The sequence below is a fragment of the Perca fluviatilis genome, chromosome 2 (assembly GCF_010015445.1).
Source record: "Perca fluviatilis chromosome 2, GENO_Pfluv_1.0, whole genome shotgun sequence".
NCBI classification, from domain to species: Eukaryota; Metazoa; Chordata; class Actinopteri; order Perciformes; family Percidae; genus Perca; species Perca fluviatilis.
Genome location: NC_053113.1, coordinates 40280489 through 40299935, shown reverse-complemented (window position 1 = coordinate 40299935; position 19447 = coordinate 40280489). Strand labels below are relative to the sequence as shown.

The window sequence follows — 19447 nt, the reverse complement described above, 5'->3', positions numbered from 1 at the left end:
CGATGTCAGGCTAGTCCCTATCATCCTGTCATATCTGGGAGCCTCACATTTCACAGACAGAAAGATTTTTTTGTTAGTTCAAATTAGTTCAAAGAGAATCATTCAAATTAGTTGAATTAACCTGGGTTTTTAGAGTTATACGTGTTTGTGCCAGGGAGTCGGTTCTCAGTTTTTGATGGATTAACAGAGGAAGTAGAACATTTATAACCCTCGGCAGCCCTCTCACGCTCAACACAAAGGTCCTGGTTAGTGGGAATAATAAAAAATGGAGTCGAGCAGGTAAAGGATGGGCGAGATGGGCTCATTTCCACCGATGATGACAGTCATTCTTCAGAGCTACATCGTGTCTGGGTGAATACTTACCGGGTCTCTTCGGATCATCTCAGCCTCTAAGCCTAATTTGCTAATGACAGGAGAGCTGAGAAACAATAAATGTCATCGCTCCGCCGCAATTTATCCCCGTCTGCAATTATGCTCCTTATCACACTGTATTAACTAAAGCAAGGGAACACCATATATGGTAATTACTCTGAGTGAGATGTTAGAGAGATGGTAACCGATAGTAGTTTGGTTAAATACAGTTGAAAAAAGGCGTTATCTGATTGTGAAGCTGCAGCCCTGCTTCTCACCCCCTTGCCCTCACATGCCACTCGTTCATTAACCACTTACCTCAACAAGCATGACACGATGAGTTTTACATTGTCTGGTGTGTGGCCCGTTTACCATCCAGTCATCGATTGCTTTAAAATGTAATAGATGTAAGAAATGTAGGACTCATCCTTTCCCCAAAGATATTACTGAAAGAATATACCCATTCAGAGCCATTTGTGCAACTCTTGTATTTTATCATCTGTGCATTTGTTCTCCATTATGTTTGCCTGTATTCACTGAGGTAGTAGACCAGAATTAATCACCTGCACCAGCCACGTGCAGTAATTGATTTGTGTTTGTTTTTCCTGCAACTTTTCTCATGGTGAGCCCACAGAGAGGTTGGTTTTTGTTCCCCCTCGGTTCCTGTTTTTCATTTAGCAGACGTCATCACCTAAATCCCTCCATCTTCATCTTCATCCCCTGCCTCCCTCTCTAGCCTCTATTCTTCCAGTCCGCCAATGACGACATTCCCACATCAGGCATAGGCAGTCACAGCTGCGTTCGCAGGAACTCTTGCACCCCCTCCTTGGCCCCGCCTCAATGCTCCATGCACTCACAAACATGACACTGAAAACACAGTCTATGATTGATGAGGTAACAACCAGGCTTTGAGCTAGAAAATAGCATTGTTTTACTGGATGAATTCAATACTCTGTCTATTTTTGCTATTTCCTTTCAGCTCTATTTTTTATACACAGTGCTGCTACCTCACCAGCTTGTTTCTTACTGTTTCTGATTAGTTTTTATTATTGGTGGCTGGCAATATGCAGACATTGTTGTACGTCACCACAACAGGTAGTTACTGTTTTGCAAACCGCTGCACAAATTTACATCTTCGCGGAAGCAGAAAATAGAAAACATGAGTGTTTATACTTTTGTTCTTAGGCTGGATGATTTCGACAATTACAACCAAACAATAAGAACACATGCAATTACGTTTGAATAATGTTTACCAAAATCATGCTCCATGTGTTTATTTCAGTACCTAATGGAATTTGTTTTGCAGTGTTTGTGTATGACTTTTTTCCCATATTGAGCCACGAGAGCAATCTGCAGGTAAAACATGCTAATTGCCTTAACAGTTGAAATAGCTCTGGTGTTGTGATGGTAGAAACACACAGGTTACTTAGATTTGGGTGGTGCTTCATTTTGATTATCAACCCATGAACCTTTAAAGGTCCCATGGCATGAAAAATTCACTTTATGAGGTTTTTCAACATTAATATGAGATCCCCTAGCCTGCCTATGGTCCCCAAGTGGGTAGAAATGGAGATAGGTGTAAGCCGAGCCCTGGGTATCCTGCTCTGCCTTTGAGAAAATGAAAGCTGGAATCTTCCCCTTATGACGTCATACGGGGAAAGGTTACCTCCCCTTTCTCTGCTTTGCCCGCCCAGAGAATTTGCCCCGCCCATGAGAAAGAGAGAGACATCATGGCTTGCAAACAAGCGAAGCATGGCAGTTGGTCAAGGCCACACCCCCACCCTCCACCTTGCCCCCCCTCTATCCTCCTCAATAGCATTTAAAGCTACAGACACAGAAATGGCACATCCTAAGGAAAGCTCATTGTGGGACTGGCTCTAGTGGCTGTAATTCTGCACCAAGGCTGAATTTTGGGAAAGAGACTTCAGATACAGTATTAGGGGACCACTAAGGTCTATATAAAAGAGAATTCAGATACAGTATTAGGGGACCACTAAGGTCCATATAAAAGAGACTTCAGATACAGTATTAGGGGACCACTAAGGTCTATATAAAAGAGACTTCAGATACAGTATTAGGGGACCACTAAGGTCTATATAAAAGAGACTTCAGATACAGTATTAGGGGACCACTAAGGCCTATATAAAAGAGACTTCAGATACAGTATTAGGGGACCACTAAGGTCTATATAAAAGAGACTTCAGATACAGTATTAGGGGACCACTAAGGTCTATATAAAAGAGACTTCAGATACAGTATTAGGGGACCACTAAGGCCTATATAAAAGAGACTTCAGATACAGTATTAGGGGACCACTAAGGTCTATATAAAAGAGACTTCAGATACAGTATTAGGGGACCACTAAGGTCTATATAAAAGAGACTTCAGATACAGTATTAGGGGACCACTAAGGCCTATATAAAAGAGACTTCAGATACAGTATTAGGGGACCACTAAGGCCTATATAAAAGCATCCAAAAGCAGCATGTCATAGGACCTTTAAAGTGGAGTTTTGCTGTATATAAACAAAAGTTATATTAATATTCAGTGATTCTCACCAAAACGCATTATCGTGTATCCTTGAGGTCTAGCAAACATGTTGAATGCATTTCCCTCCTCATAAAATACTCAAGAAGCCAATTTTGTTTTAATATTTGAAATAGTGTATTGTTTACACCCCTGTTTACTAGCTTGCAGTCATACTGACTGCCTTCAGCAGAATAGTTTGAAACTGACAGGAATATGTATTGCGTTAACCATGTGCACATGCATACAAAACGAGTCCACTCATAAAATAACCATGCTCCATTGCACTAATAATGGTATAAAAAAAACTCCACGGGTACCTTTAAACTTTAAGGACATGCCTTCTAATAGCTGTGGTTTAACTTTTCTGGGCAACTTTGCCATTTGGCTATGTTTTTATACTTTTACCTATCCTTCATCATAGACTGCCCGATTTCTGTTGATGAAAACTCAGGTGCTGGTGACCTGATACCTGAACGTTTTAAAGTAAATGAAAAGTCCTTAAGGGATAGGTTGCTCTCAATATTAAAGGGTCGGCCCACACAAAGTACAAAAAACACATTTTCTCATTTACCTCTTGTGTTGTAGGCATGCAGATAGTTTGGGTTTTATTGGTTACACTTTACTTGAAGGTATCTACATAAGAGTGATATGATACTGTCATGAACGTGTCATAACCATTATAAATAAGTCATAAACGTTTATGACCTAACGCTTCTTTTAGTAAGTGTCATTCGGTTTTTGTCATCACAAGTTAGGGTTAGAGTTAGGGTTCATGACAGTGTCATGTGTTCATGACAGTGTCATGTCACTCTTATGTAGATATCTTCAAGTAAAGTGTTACCGTTTTATTTGCCCAGGTTTTGAGATAATCTAATATCCATGCTTCCACCCTAAAGCAATGGTGATGAAGGGGAGTTCAATTGTGATGCTCAAAGCATTCAGTACATACATTTAAATACAAATGTTTATTTGTAGCCTCAAGTAGGCTATGTTACCTAGCCAATTACACACCAAAAACCTCTGTCTGTACGCCTTTGATCTTCACCTCGTCCTTGTCGATGTATCTTGTGCTGCTCTCCCAGTGACCGTTTCCAGTAACTCCAGTTACGCATGCATTTGGCTGTGACAGCAAGCTTCGCTTTCCGTCACTTCTGCACGCTGACAAAGTGAAACCTCAGAAAAACAGACCATGCTGATTGTTCATGTTTCCTACGAACTTTGTGGTCACCTTTTTTTATCACGGTGTTGTTCCCCTCGTCTTCCCTTACTGCTGTCGCTGTCTGCAACCATGGCAACAGCCAAAGACTTTCCAGGGCCTACAACAGGTAAATATCCCACTAGACGATCATTGCAAGCCAGATTTACAGTGTGGTGCTGGATCTGGACCTGGGTCAGGACACATCACAGCCTCCACACAGCATGAGCCAAACCATCACCATGCATGGATGCTCACTCTGCTGACGCCAGCCGCTTTCTCTCCAGCCATGTCACAGGCTGCATAAGTTATCACACAATATGTTTCTGATTTGGTTTGCCTCCACACAATGAAATAGACGGCTCTATCTGAGTGGCGCTGGGCTGGAGATTGTATCTGTGCCAGTGTGTAAATTTTCAATTTCAGATCAAGATATTACGTAGAAATGGAAGGGACATCCAAGGTTCTTTGCAGAACTCTTTATCTTTCACAGATCACATAAAAAATATTTCTGTTAGCCATACTGTTCTGGGTACGTTTGTGATTTAATCTTTGTGCACAGCATGTGGTTGTAGCAATTTAGTTTGACATTGTATTTATTTGTGAGATATATAATATATATATATATATATATTATAAGGTTTAAAACTTAGGGTTGTGTCTACACCAGACTGAATGGAAGCATGATAGAAACAAGATTCCCAGTTCATGTTGTCTCAATGTCAATGTTAGCTTGATGCTAGTCTCGCATTGCCAGACATTACTCCACAGCGCAGCGGAGTTGTTAGATGCTGCTGTGTTGACGGTTATAAAGCCTGTGCTCTCGAGGAGCTCTTTACCCGGCTGACCGTCACCTTTTCTAGGCTTAACGTCACTGCAACAGCCGCTCAAAAGACCGCAACCTCACGGTCGTCTGTACCCAGGGCACAGTCACTGTCTGTCGGCTACACCCGCTGAACAGAAGCGGGGGAACAATTTCGGCAGGGGGGGGGAGATTGTCGGTACTACTACTTCCAGACCCGTTATACAGCTTGTCCATACACTGTACAGTAAGAACATTACACTTTATGGTTGCATGCCAGTTTGTAAGAAAGTGGGAATCATCTTACTGTCCAACATATCATAAAGTTGAAGCTGGCGATGGTAACGTTATTTACAATAACACAACATAACGTTACATACATTGTGACCATACAAAAGCGACCTGTAGAGATCACTGTGTCCCAATCCAACTATTCAGGCTACGGGATGTTTTGCCAAAGTTAAATTGCATGTTTTCATTTTGAGGAAGTCAAACTTTTCTGGCATATGTCATGGATCCTGCGTTATTATGGATCCCACGTAACTTCTAGGCAAGTCCCGCCCTTCAATAGCAGCTCGATTGGTTGGGGTTAGGCATTGACCTCGAGTGGTTAAGGTCAGGATAGCCGATTGGTCAGGGGATAGAACCTGAACAAATCGGGTTACGTTACCTTGCGTAAGCATGGACGCCTGTCCAATAGTAGTGTGTGAATGCTATTGAATGGTGGTTCTTGCTTCAAAGTTGCGTGGGTTCCATAATAACGCATGGATCCTACGTTAGCAGTTAGCGTGTATCAGCATGGCAGCGCTAGCACCAGTCAGGAGTTGTGTTTTTACAGATATATCTGGCAACCTGGCCCGGCTGTCAAAATAGGCAGTTGATACCAACACACAGGCCAAAACACAAACAGACATTCCATCACGGAAAGGACATTTCAAAAGGAGAAATTACGGGCTTTAGCATTGTTGTCAGAAAACATAGTATTTCCGCTTAGCATGTTTCCATAATATCTGATGACACATTGTGGTCATTTTTTGATTAAATACTGTAAATATATTACATATTGCACCAGATAAGACAAAATATGGCAAATGGAGTCATTGATGTCCCTGTGTGCTGCTGAAATGTCTGTAGTTTTCCTTTTGTGACAGTGTGCGTAGCTTCTTTAATGTAATCTTAGTGTTTTAAAATAAGTTGTTCTAATTTTTGCAACCATCTTGATTTAAAATGTTGCCTCTCTGCAGTTTTTCCCAGAATTGACATACACGTAATCAGTGCATTTAGATCTGAAGTAAACAAGCTGAAAACTCTGGTTTAAATACTCATTTTGTCACACTTTAAGATGAAAGCATATTTAATAAGATGTGTTGAGATGACACATTCAGCTGCAGTGCAGCAAGAGCAGTTCAGCTTGTCTCATTCCTGCGAGCAGTGTGCTTCAGCCGAGTGTGATATGAAAATTGCTTATGCCCCTTGTTGACAGCGGAGTCACCCGTACAGATCATTATATCCATCGACATGCAACCAAAATTAAGTTAATTCAACTGTTGTACCAAAACAGTTATTGCTTCAAAGTGAAGTGCCTGCTTGTGAGTCCTTGATAAAACAGTCGTGGTGGTTCTATCCTGCATGGAGTTAAACAAACTGCATGTTTTCACAATGCCATCTCTTTTTATTTTTAACGTCCCACACTGGGTGCAGGGAAATGAGGGTTGCATTTCATTAACAGAGGAGTATAGCGAACATTGTAGGTACATCTCCGCCGTCATTACCCAGGGTCACTTTGCAAAACTGAGCACAAGCCATAGCCATTCATCAGCTTGAGATAATGAGAGCACACAAGGTGCACAGTAAAGACACAGCCACTTACAGTTTATTACGGGACAGACACAAAGGCACGCTCCTGCCTGGGAAACCTTCAGCTCGCTCTCTGCCCGGAGGACGCCTCATGTTAAATAATACTTGTTTTAAAAAAAAAAACCTGGTCCTCAGCAACAGAATGTGGCAGTGAGCAAGGGGAAAACACAACAGATAGCATGTGTAGAGGCTTTGGCGAAAGAAAACTTAAATATCACTCAGAGCTACACTTCAGTTTTCTCTGTGGCTAATTCCACATTTTTGAATTGTGCAGAGAATTGTGGTATTTCCTATGAGTACATCCTTTATACCGCAATCCAAGCACTTCAAAGCAGCGATGTCAGGTTGCTCCAACTATGACAGGAGCTCATTTGGGACTGTTGTGCTTTGTTCGTGTGTGTTAAAGTGTTAAAGCTACATCTGGATTTGTTCAGGTTACTTGCAGGAGTAAAAAAAAAAAAGATATATTTATTTTCATTGCTTTTTAATAAAGGTCTTAAATAGGGCTGCACAATATGAGGAAAATATTTGATATGTGATAATGTCTTATATCACAATAATGCTATTACTTGCGATAAATAAACAGATATTGAAGTGTACTCAGTTCCGCCTTTCTGCTGATTTCAGTATTCGGCTAAAATACAACAGATTGCTTGTTGAATTTAAAACAAATAAAAGGAAATCATTTCCCAACATTCTTTTATTTAACAAATTGATTGTTGAATTTTATTTAAAAGGCGCCACAAACAAAAAAGTCACTGACTTGACTTTTAACTAACACAACACGTCTTTCACGATGCGTCGCAGCCTTTCGCGATGTGTTTATTGCGTCAGTTGATATCACACGACGATAAAAAAAAATATATATATATATATTGTGCAGCCCTAGGTCTAAACCTGCATTAGACAGTGGCGAAACATCTTGCAGGTGTTCATTTTGTCGCTCCACTTCTCCCTCCATTTCTCTCTGTCTGTGTCTCGTGTCAGATCCTAATGCTTTAGGACAACATGGACCTGACCACGCTTTAATCGGCGGTGTTGTTGCAGTCGTGGTCTTCATCACATTGTGTCTGATAATAGTTCTTGGACGATATCTGGCCAGACATAAAGGTAAAAGAGGTCACTTGAGCTCCCTTGAATAAAATTTTGTCTTGCTTGGAGTAAATGTATGAATGTGTAGTGTGTTTCAGCGGGTGGATAACTGGCTGTATGGCTCTGTGTGTCCACAGGGACGTACCTAACACACGAGGCCAAAGGAGCAGAGGATGCCCCAGACGCAGACACAGCCATCATCAATGCTGAGGGAAACCATGTCCATGCAGAGGAAAAGAAAGAGTACTTCATTTAGACTTCTATTACTCTTTTCCTTTTTTTCCGTTTCATGACAATTTTTGACAGCAGACATGCAATTTTAAGCTGCCTCGGCATCACAACATGTGCTGTTTTACTTTACTTATTATTCTTTTGTCTTCTCCAGAAAGCTCATGCTGGGATATGCTTGTTTTTCGAAGCCTTCGCTGACAATTCTCCTTTTGTAACCGATGTAAACCATGTACAATTGGATTGTTTTCGTTTCAGTTTTACGGTGCCTAAATGCTTTCTTTTTCTGCATTTCTTTCATCGCTTGCATTAGCTTTTTTTCTCTACCATCTTACTGTATCTGTTGTACAACTTTTTGCAAATTTTTTTTTTTATTATTCTGAAGCAACAAGAAATGGGCTTCAATGGAAGTTTGAGTCAAGTCTTAGCTTTCTGAAATGTTTTGCGCTAAGAGCAGAATATGTAAAATACATAAATTTTATCAAACAAACAGGATTAAATAGTGGTTTTGGATGTTGCCTGGAGCTTACCCCACCACAGCCATACTGTATACATTCAAAAAAAAGTCATAAAACTGACCAGACACTTTGACAAAACAAAATATAACTGAAGCACAATCTGTGTGATTGTCTCTAGATGAAATCAAGTCCCTCTCAGCACTGTCTGTATATTTCTGCATTGATTTACGGTACTTTCAGTTTTTGCCCATGCTTTTGATTTGTACCAACAGAGAACAAGTTAGAAAATTAAAAGCACAAAGTCTGAGGACTAACACGGAAGGGAAAACACATCAACCGTTTCTTGTCTCAGGATTCAATATGATTCTAGATAGAGAGATGGTGTCAGACACGTGATGAAGATTTCAGTACACTTGCAGTTAACGTCATGGATGAGGAACTTTCATTTTGGTTGGCGATTTGATGTAAGGTCCAAACTGAGTGAGTGGAACCTTCCGGGGGTTCATTATTCATGTTGAATTTTATTGAACAACTATGCTCAATGTGTGGATATTGCTGTAAAATACTTTGCTAACGTGAATATTGGTGAACAATACTGTTGAATCTTGGGATCCCTGACATATTACAATGTGTATATTAGAATATGCATTATTTAAAGTATTCCACAAGTCTTATATTTGTTTTCCATTTATCTAATGAGAGGTTGTTTTTTGCCAGGCGGCATGTAAATATTGTGTAAGTATTCAATTTTAGTCAAAGATAAAACACTGGTTTTAGCTTTTCATTTCAGGTCTTATCTGTTCCCATCACTTTGATGAGATCCTTTTCACATTTTTGAAGATTTTTTCAAACAGGGATTCTAATAAATTGCTTAAAATGTCAAAAAAAAAAAAAATGAAGAAAAAAAACTGGTCAAAATATATGTATTTATTATTATGATTGATTGACATTTATTATATAATACTATATTGATTGATATTATTGCTGTTATTACTAAAGTAGTTGTCTGACATTAACCTATCCATTTTTTAATTCTGTCACTTATCATAAAAAAAACAATACAAGGATCACCGTTATGGCCTTTGAGTTTGCTGCAAACAGTACTAATGACATGTTGAGGCATTGGTGAATCAGACATGCCCTCACTGTATATAGTCACTGTATCAAAGACATTGAACCACATTGCCAATGCTCATACATGTTATTTTGTTAGTTCAGTATGATGCTATAAATAACTCATTTTGTACAAAGTTTTAATCGCTGTAATTAATTTGCTTTTTATGGGGGATGTGTGAGGTTTGCTTTTTTCTCAGTATTGAATATTCATTTTTCAACTTTGCCACTGTAAAAAAAAAAAGAGAGAAAAGAAAAAAGAGAGACTAAGTGCGGATTAAAATATGAACAACTTGAAAACTGCCATTTTGTTGTGACTAGGTTTGTACTTTGAAATGCAACCAAGGTAATGCTTTTAGCTCGTGAATTAAGGCACCATTACCCACAATCACAATATCAGTCTGCAGCTCGACAGTTCTACAAAAGGGAGCATATTGATGGACAGCGCAATGACCAAAGCTGCACTGTTATTGTTATTCCATGCAACTGTTGAGTATTACCTAGCCTTTAGTATTAATAATATATGCAAAGTGTTGAAGAATTAAAAAACCATGAAGCTCCTCAGGAAGATTGCCAGAGAGGCACTCAGCTCCGCTCATGATTTGTGCGTTAATACAGGGTGACAAAAGGAAGACTTGAGTCTCCCTGAATTCCTCCCCCGTGTCACTGGAGCCGAGTTCGATGTGCTTGAAGTGGCTTCATGAAACTACCCGCAGATGTCAAAGCAGCAGGCTGTTGCCCTTGTTTTCAATAAAAAACTTAAGAGAGGAAGTAGGCTGGGAGAGGAAAACTGAAGGCAAACCACTTGTGATTTGACTTTATGGTCAGGATGTTCGGATGCAGCTGATTGCTTTAATTTGAAGTGAAATGATAACACTCAAGATGAAACTTTAGTGATCCCTCAGGGGAAATTAGATCATTGAAGTAGCAAATAGTAGCATCTAACAGGAAAAAAGACAAAAGGAATAAATGTCCTAAATGTGCTAAATAGATGACAAAATAAGAAAAAAATAAAGAGTGAAACCGTAAAATAGACTGGATACAATTGGGGAGTTCAAATATCTGCCGGTGTTGCCTTTGTAATTGTGTGAAATATAGAAAACCGAGTATGGATCACTGATGAATTGATACAGGTAGGCCTATTAGCATTCCTAGTCTACCTAATTACTGGAAATAAGGATTGCTACAGGATTAATATGTTCTATAGATGGGGATTAGTATGCTTCAAAATGCAGTCTATACAACATAAAACAGAAGTGTGCTTATAAAAAGACTGTGAATATATGAGGGACATATGGGAGGATTCAAAATCCTAGTATTCCAAAAAAAACATGGTGAGCAAATGTGCATTATACCCACAGGGCCATATGTATGGACATAAAGTGTAACGGTCTGGATACGAGCATTATAAAAACTAAACATTTGACTAAAGCAAATTTTGATTATAGTATCTTCCATTTAACAGTAATCTGAATACTACACGTGCAATAAACCCTACCAATTTAGAATGAAAAAGGAAGCACCTTTTATGGTCCATTATTGCTGCTTCAGTGACACAGATGGAGTTTTTTTGAAATTTGAGGATGGATATAATAGCCTTGTGCCGATTACTGAGCTCATATTAAATATCTCGACATCCTTAAAGGGAGATCTGGTTCCAGGACACGGAGCCCGTGTCATTAGGATCCTCTATTCTTCAGCTCCCATTGACCTTGAGCATAATGTTGCTTCCCCAGCAGACTAATGTTGCCATTATCAACACACTGTCCAGCCAGCCATCTGCCTGCTCCACACAACGCTCCCCCCCTCCCACCCCCCTCCTCACACAGAGATGCTTCCCAATGCTCACTTCATAATCATTACCACCAAAAGCCCAGCCAGTTCAAATAAACATCAGCTCCCACTATCCCACTCCTTGGCGTTATTAAAACCTAAGTGCTTCGTTAAGCTATGTAAATTGAGATAGACTGTCTTGAATAATGTCTGGCAGAAAATAATGCTAAAAATCCATCATAATTTAGTAATTGGATGTGGAGGAGAGCAACATTCATGTGCAATCGTAAATAGTGAGTTGGAAAATAGATTTTCTCTTTACCCTTGAAATGTGAGAACCGTACCCTGGGCAATGTAAGTATCACAGCATGACCTCTTAGGAGGCCTTGTAAGTCTTACTGAACTGAAGAAACTGATCCCCACTGTATCCTGTAGGCATGGTCCATATCAGTCCTCCAGCTCACAATAAGCTCTTATCATAGCAGAACAGACTCTCAGTCTCTGACAAAATCCTTCAGAGACAAATTGATATCTTAAAAAAAAAAAAAAAACATTATTACACTTTATCATATTAGTTCTACAGCACAATTCTGATTTAGCAATGTTGAACATGAATTCTATAACTAATAGTCCTTGCAGTTGTGGCTCCTGTCCTGTACAATTAAATAGTCAGACTGGGTGTGGTACTTCATGAGCGTTTGCCTTTTTTCTAGTCTCCACATGAAGACTGAAGAAATGTTTCTTATTTTACAGTAACTTGGGCCAGGCTGTTATCAACACAGTTTTTCTGTTTCATCCCACAGTTTTGCTGTAGATTAGTGACAACTGGAAGAGCCATTGCAAGACTTGGCATAAAAAGATACAAATAATGGTCCTTCTTTAAGATTAACAGCACGTGGTTTTGTGCAGAAATAACAGTAATTCCACTTGTTTTCACTATCCGAGCATGTCAATTGCCATGTGTAATTCACTAGGCGATTTGCTGAGGAAGTAAAAGGATAAAAGGATTTTAAAGATGGAGTGGGATTGTGAGGCAAATGCAGTATGCTAAACATAAGCTATGAAGACATGTTTGTCCTCTGGATTTTAATTACAGATTTAATAGGTATTAGTGACACTGTGAAGTACCCCAATGATTTATCTAAACCTTAAGTCTTCACTGTATTTTCTGTCAACAATAATCACAACATTCCCAACTGGAAAAAAAAAAAATATCTATCCAGCTATGTTCTTTTTATTCCATTAATATTGTGTCATCTTTCATATTGCCTGCCAGGCAGGACAAATATTTAGGAAGAGTTTATGTGTAATCATTGCTCTGCACCCAAAGGTGAGGTGCAAAGAGCAGACGAGAGATGAAATTCACAATTTTTCAATATCCTCCTTTTCATTTTCAGGACTTTGTTTTGGGAGTCTGTTATCGTTGCCCTTAGAAGCCCGGGGTTGCATTGTTTGTGTAAATGGTTTTGTCTTTGATTGACAGCTCATTCTAATGGGGCAGTGGGTAGAATAATAATGCTATGTTGACAGCACTGGTGCTACCTTTGAAAAGAGTCGTTGCAGAATAAATCTCATGGTAATGCCAACTAGCATTGCAGGTACACTCCTTGAACATCAGGGAATTGTCAAAATACCCACAGCTTGATCAGTTGAATGTTTTCTTACTTTTATATACACTCACCGGCCACTTTATTAGGTACACCTCGCTTGTTCAAGGTTGGACCCCCTTTTGCCTTCAGAACTGCTTTAAGATTTTTAGTGGCATAGATTCAACAAGGTGCTGGGAACATTCCTCAGAGATTTTTTTGGTCCATTTTGACTGATTTGGTGCAGATTCCACCACATCCCAGAGGTGCTCTATTGGATTGAGATCTGGTGACTGTGGAGGCCATTTGAGTGCAGTGAACTCATCGTCATGTTCAAGGAACCAGTTTGAGATGATTTGAGCTTTGTGGCGCCATGGCGTGTTATCCTGCTGGAAGTTCAGGGAGTGGTCACTGGATATTTCTTTTCTATCAGGCCATTCTCTGTAAACCGTAGAGATGGTTGTGCGTGCAAATCCCAGTAGATCAGCAGTTTCTGAAATACTCAAACCAGACCGTCCGACACCAACAACCATGCCACGTTCAAAGTCACATAAATCACCTTTATTCCCCTTTCTGATGCTCAGTTTAAGCTTCAGCAGATCATCTTGACTATTTCTACATGCCCTAAATGCATTGAATTTCTGCCATGTGATTGCCTTACATGATATTTGCGTTAACTAACAGTTAGTCTATATCAACGACGTTTCACTTCGGGATTGCTCCGGTGCCGCAGAAAATTGCGCTGGATGTCCCTCATAGTCCGTCACCTTCTGCTTCCTTTGTGTTGGCGTTCTAAACTCTGGCTGATTTCTGAGGACTATGGTTAACTAAATCCAGACAGCTAGCTAGACCATCTGTCCAATCTGAGTTTTCTGTTGCACGACTAAAACAACCTTTGAACGTACACATGTTCCACCAAAACAAGTTCCTTCCCGAGGCTGTTTTGCAGAGGCACCATCATTGTGTCCGGGGGTTAGCGCCGCCCATGACGATCGTGATTGGTTTAAAGAAATGCCAATAAACCAGAGCATGTTTTTCTCCCAACCCCGGATTGTTATGTGGACAAGCCAGACCTTCCTCCACAGCGCTGTGGAGGAACGTCAATGCGAGATTAACAGTTGAACAGGTGTACCTATTAAAGGGGCCGCTGAGTGTATGTTCAAAACAGCACATTTCAATTCTTTACATTGTAAAGCTAATAAAGGTGGATCACAGCTGAGCCTTCTGTAGCCTAGTGTGACTTTAAGCTGCAACATTCACACACCATCTGTATTGCTGCTGAATCAGAGGGCTGTAGGATCATTTCATGAGATGTGTTTTGCCTAATCATATTTGATGAGATTAAACAGATCACTCACACTTCCACTTGTGACAGGGCAGAGTGGAAGTTAGAAGGAGTCAAATGATCTGGAACAAAGAACATGAGCTTGTGTATCCCCTTGGATGCATCACCATGCCATTAGTCAGATGAATGTGTACAGTCAGATACAATTCCCTTGTTTGCTGCATGAGGGCTTCCACTTTGTGAGGCAGCGGCTCCGCTGTTCGAATCAGGCCACATGCAGGCCCGTGGATTGATGACTGAAACAGGGCTACCCACTGTATTTTAAACTCATTCATCCACACTGACTCACATTCTCTGTGGTGCATCTTGAAATAGCCTGCCCTGGGATTGTCTGTCTGCCATTTGATTTATTCTATATTGTATTTTTAGATCTAATTAAAACAAACTTTTGTATATTGTTTGGCTGAATTTTGAATTGCACAGACCCAGGAGAGTACATAAAGGGGAGCCTTATCTTGGGTAGTCTTTTGGGCTAGTACCTGTGGCATAAGGTATGCAATAAATAGAGCGCCATCTGTTTGGATTTGAGCACTTGAGATTCTTCCAAGGAACTCACCAGAGACTTAATTAAAGTTAGAATATTAGTGAGTGGGAGAATAATGTTCCTCCAATAAAATGACAACTCTTAGCATAAGTTTGATTTGAACAGATTTTCTTCAGAGTTTCTCTAGATCGAAAAAGACAGCGCTGCACTTTTATTTAAGTATGGATCTTTAAAAACTATCATAAGACATTACTGCTACTAAAATGTTTCTCTGAAAATAGAAAAAAACTTCTTCACACTTTGTGCTGGAATAGCACGGAACAGCTTCCAGAGGATGTACAGTATTGCTGGCTCCTTCAGCTAAGTCTTTTAAAAATTGATTAGATAAATTCTGGTCAACAAAGAATATTCTGTCATTATAAAGCTGACTTGTGATTATTTGTGAAATTATTGTTATTTTATTCAAATATATTGTGGTATTATGTTGTTGTATTGTTTGTTGTAGATGGAGAGTTTGGTGTGGAGGATTTATATCTTGTACCAGAAAATGTTCAATGCATTTCAATAAATATAATTTCAATGCTTTTTACCGGTGGTGTTTTCGTAGCCATTAAATCTAATAAAGTTCTGTAAGTTTTTTAAATTCTAGTTTCCATTCATCCTAGGTGGGTCTGCCATATCCAGCTAATGATGATGTATGTTCACACAGGAAATAACATGTTGAACGTGGAAAAGACGTGCTAGTGGCTAAATGGATAATTAGCCAGTTAATGAATGCCAGTATATTTTTGGGAAAGATGGTGTTCCACAAGCTCATTGTCACATTTTACCAGAAGCAACTATGGCTCACTTTTGTTGTACGTACTGTTGGAAAACCTCAGTGTCTCCAAGATGTCATGTGTCTGAAAATTGTAGTTCAAACATTCATAACTGTTCATTCATGTTCATTCATTCGTAACATTGCTTCATTACTGTAGTTAGAAGCAGGTTTGTGATTAAAGATGACTGTGCTGCCAACAACTGGATGGTGTCCAAACAATGTTAGTAGTGAGGAAAGTGAACAGTATTTAAGGAATAATAATTAAAAAAAAACAATGATAACTACATATTTAATGAACATAACATAATGTTCTTTCTCCCGTGTATTCTATTATAGAAATTTAATTTTCAAATAACAAACACTCTCCAGTGCAAACAGAATAATAATGTGTAAACGGTGTATTGAAAAGGTTCTGACAAACTGCTGTGCCTGCAGGATGCCAGCTGTCTGGATGTGGGCGGACATCAGGCGTTGGCATCAGTCTCATTATCATCAAGGTCCCCCTCTCCCCCCTCCGCTGGATAGCTCTTCTTTTTTTCAGTACTTTTAGTAATGGCATAGGACCACATTAGGTTTACTTGCCCCTGGTGTAAAATAGCGTCAGTAGCACAACATATGCTTTGGCACGATGCTGTTGTTTGCACTGCACTTTTATCTATTGCATCAATAATCACTTACACATACATATCACATGTGCACAATTCATCTTGCAAATGATGCTTGTGTTTATTGCTTTAAAATTTCATTTCCTCCATTTCAGTATCTATTGTATTTTACATCAAATATTCCATTATTAAGTCAAGGTTTCTCAAGTTCAACAAAATTGCGCACAACCATCATCAACCTCGCTGTAAGAGCCAATTTAAGTGCCCTTAAATAAATCAATCTTTGGTTCCTCGGGTGCAACCCGGAAGCACATACAGTTTTTGTCCACACGCACACACGCACACACGCACACACGAACACACGAACACACGAACACACGAACACACGAACACACGAACACACGCACACCACAACATCACACAGGCATACACACAAGCAGTGATTTGTCTGGAAACCCAACTAAGATCTCATGGAAATGGAACCAAAGGTTTTAGCTGCAAATATGACTTGGACTTTCATTGATCAAAAAGGTAAAAAGGGCGTCAATTACTCTACCTGTGGAACAGCACCTCAGGGGCTTAAAGCTTGGGCTTGCCTCTACACTCGCTGTTCAAAAATGGTGTAGAAGGTAGTCATAACCAGTAGCTCTGTAAGTATTGAATGATTCTCAGAGGGCTCAAAATTGGGCGCTAAAGGCACACAGTTGGTTTAGAGCAGAGACACCATTTGTTGCTTAAAAAATGCACCTATGGTTGTTGGTTTTTTTTAAGATAATTTTTTTGGGGGGGCTTTTTCCCTTTATTTGTAGTGACAGGGAAGGTGCTAGAGATGTTACGCAGCAAAGGGCCGCAGGTCGGATTCCAACCCTGGGCCGCTGCAAAGGACTACATGGGGCGCACGCTCTTAATGGGTGAGCTATTAGGTTACCCCAAAAATGCACCAATGGTTAGTTTAGGAATGTAGCTGTACAGGTGAGTTTCTCTTTCTCACATAATGCATTTCTGGCAGGCTATATACTGCAGGGCATATTTACCCCAACAGTCAGTTTTACATGTTTGATTTCAAACATGAAAATATCATCAATATTAATCTGTATTAAAGCACGTTGCAAAGATAAACCATACGTGAGAATTGGCCAACGGGTGACATATGAAGGACTTATCTTGATTTATAGGGTTGTAGCTGTTAAACAATGCATAGAAAAGGAGAGGGAAGGACCAGTGGGATTGCTAAAGCTTGAATACTTCCAGAGTAGCATGCCAGTGGTCTTTACGATGCCAGCCAGTCAGCGTGATGGTGAGCCTCAGGGATTACTCCAGAGAGACAGCTCCGTAAGACAACTGATTAAATAGTAGTGAGAAGAGTGAAAATGTTTAATTCAGCCATAGTTAGTATTCATGGGAAGGACAGCCATACAAGGGTTCACCTTGAGGGGTCATCAGGGGAGAAGGTCCAGAATCCCAAAGAGCTGCCGGGCCAAGTTTCCACGTAGCACTTGGAAACACAACTGATTGTGATTTTAATTGCTTTGATTATCAAGTTTACTTTGGCTAAATTGAAAATGGTAATGCATCACATAGCGAATGAACAGACTGATATGCTGTGAAAAGGAGTTCTTTTGTGCAGCTCTTGTGACATTGTGATAGAGTTAACAGCGAAATCAATGCTGAACTTCAAGTGGTGGATATAAATGAATACGTTCCTCATACATTCAATCCACTGCGTGAATTACAGTCAACTTTAATATGTGTGCATGTTTTATGGCATCTTACAAACATAAAGTGAAACATTGTGCACAAGATTGCCTGCGTTAGGAGGTTATATTTAATTATAAATATAATTACCTGCTTATGTCACTACATTTTTTATATCACAGTTTTCAACCAATGCTCCAAAATAACTTGTGGAGGAGTATAGAGTACAAATGCTACATCTAAAAAGACTGGGTATGATTAATGCTTGTCCAGGAGTCTGTACAGTTTGAACTGCGGATAGTTTCTCTTATTTGCAACCAGCTCAAAGAAGAATAAATATTGTTCCTGTTAGCTACAGAACAATGTGGGATCAAGCCACTGTGGTGCACATCTTTTTTTCAGGACTGTGAAGATTTCTAAGCCTTAGTTTTGGAAATTCAAATTGTCAAAACCTTCTGTTCAGTGTTTGCAGCTTCAAGTAATCCAAAACAATACTATTTATATTAGCTTGGCTCTGTGAAAGGGTGCCAGCTATACAAAGACATGATGAAACCCCTGTGTTGAAATACATCACCATGACGTTGAAAACTAATTCAATTATATGCATCGGCAGTTCAATAGACCTACAGAATTGGGTTATTGTCTGAAATGATGAAAAAAAGAAAAATACCAGTAAATCATGTGTGAATGAAGTTTAATGTAAAAATGATTTTCACAAAGAGTTGCCAAAATGGGCCTCAAGAACAAGGGATATGATTTCTGCAGTCATTTGCCAAGCTATTTACTCTGCATCAACTACAAATCCTATTTACTTTGCATCTTCAAAGGTATTCCTATAGTGGAGAGTACTACAGTGGTAACACTTCACTTTAAAATAATAATCTTAAAGAATATCATTTCAATACATGTCTATTAAGTCTCTATGTATCGCCAAATGAGCTAACATGATGGCGACTGAGCCTATGGCCCACTGATGATACATTTTCAGTATTACAGTATGAACTGGGTGTCTGTGGCGACAGTCACGGGAAAAAAATCACAAGCAGAGCACAGTTAGCGACGGGTTTTCCATCACCCAGAAGTGGTTGGGCCGCCAGAAAGAAAAGAGTGATGATTACAGATAATGAAACAAGTGAAAGTGAGATCCAAAAGGGCCAAGAAGGGAAAACAACAGGAAAGGTTCACAGCACAGTGTTTTTTTTTTTAAGTCTAACCCATATATGTAGATTACATAGATATCTGCCTTTGATCATAAAAAAGAACTATGCATCATGCACTGCTCTAGAGGAGGAAACATACCAAAAATGTACAGCATTTTGCTTATTATGCTGTATAGGTTGGCTCATTGAATCAAGGTTACATGTTTGGGTTTTGATCGATAGGCATTGCATCAAGCGAGGGGCGTGAATAGAGGAAAGTCAATACGGATGATGAGTTTCATGATGAAAACCAGGAGATTCCAGAAGTGTTGTCAGTAGGATAAAAGTTGATTGATTTAAAAGCTGACTCTGATG

At 39.6% G+C, this 19447-nt stretch overlaps 1 protein-coding gene across 4 annotated transcripts in view; it reads left to right on the top strand.

The window, feature by feature from the left end:
* The window catches only part of cadm2b (cell adhesion molecule 2b), a 180172-nt gene extending 170241 nt beyond the window's left edge, over window positions 1-9931 (top strand). For 3 of the 4 annotated variants that reach the window (XM_039779615.1, XM_039779598.1, XM_039779589.1), the window contains 3 exons: window positions 4179-4205; window positions 7722-7844; window positions 7964-9931. In XM_039779615.1, the coding sequence (XP_039635549.1) occupies window positions 4179-4205; window positions 7722-7844; window positions 7964-8082 (269 nt within the window). In that variant the 3' untranslated portion in view covers window positions 8083-9931. The remainder of the gene's footprint in view (window positions 1-4178; window positions 4206-7721; window positions 7845-7963) is intronic. The other variant, XM_039779607.1, reaches the window with a different exon arrangement.
* The last annotated feature ends 9516 nt before the right edge of the window (window positions 9932-19447 follow it).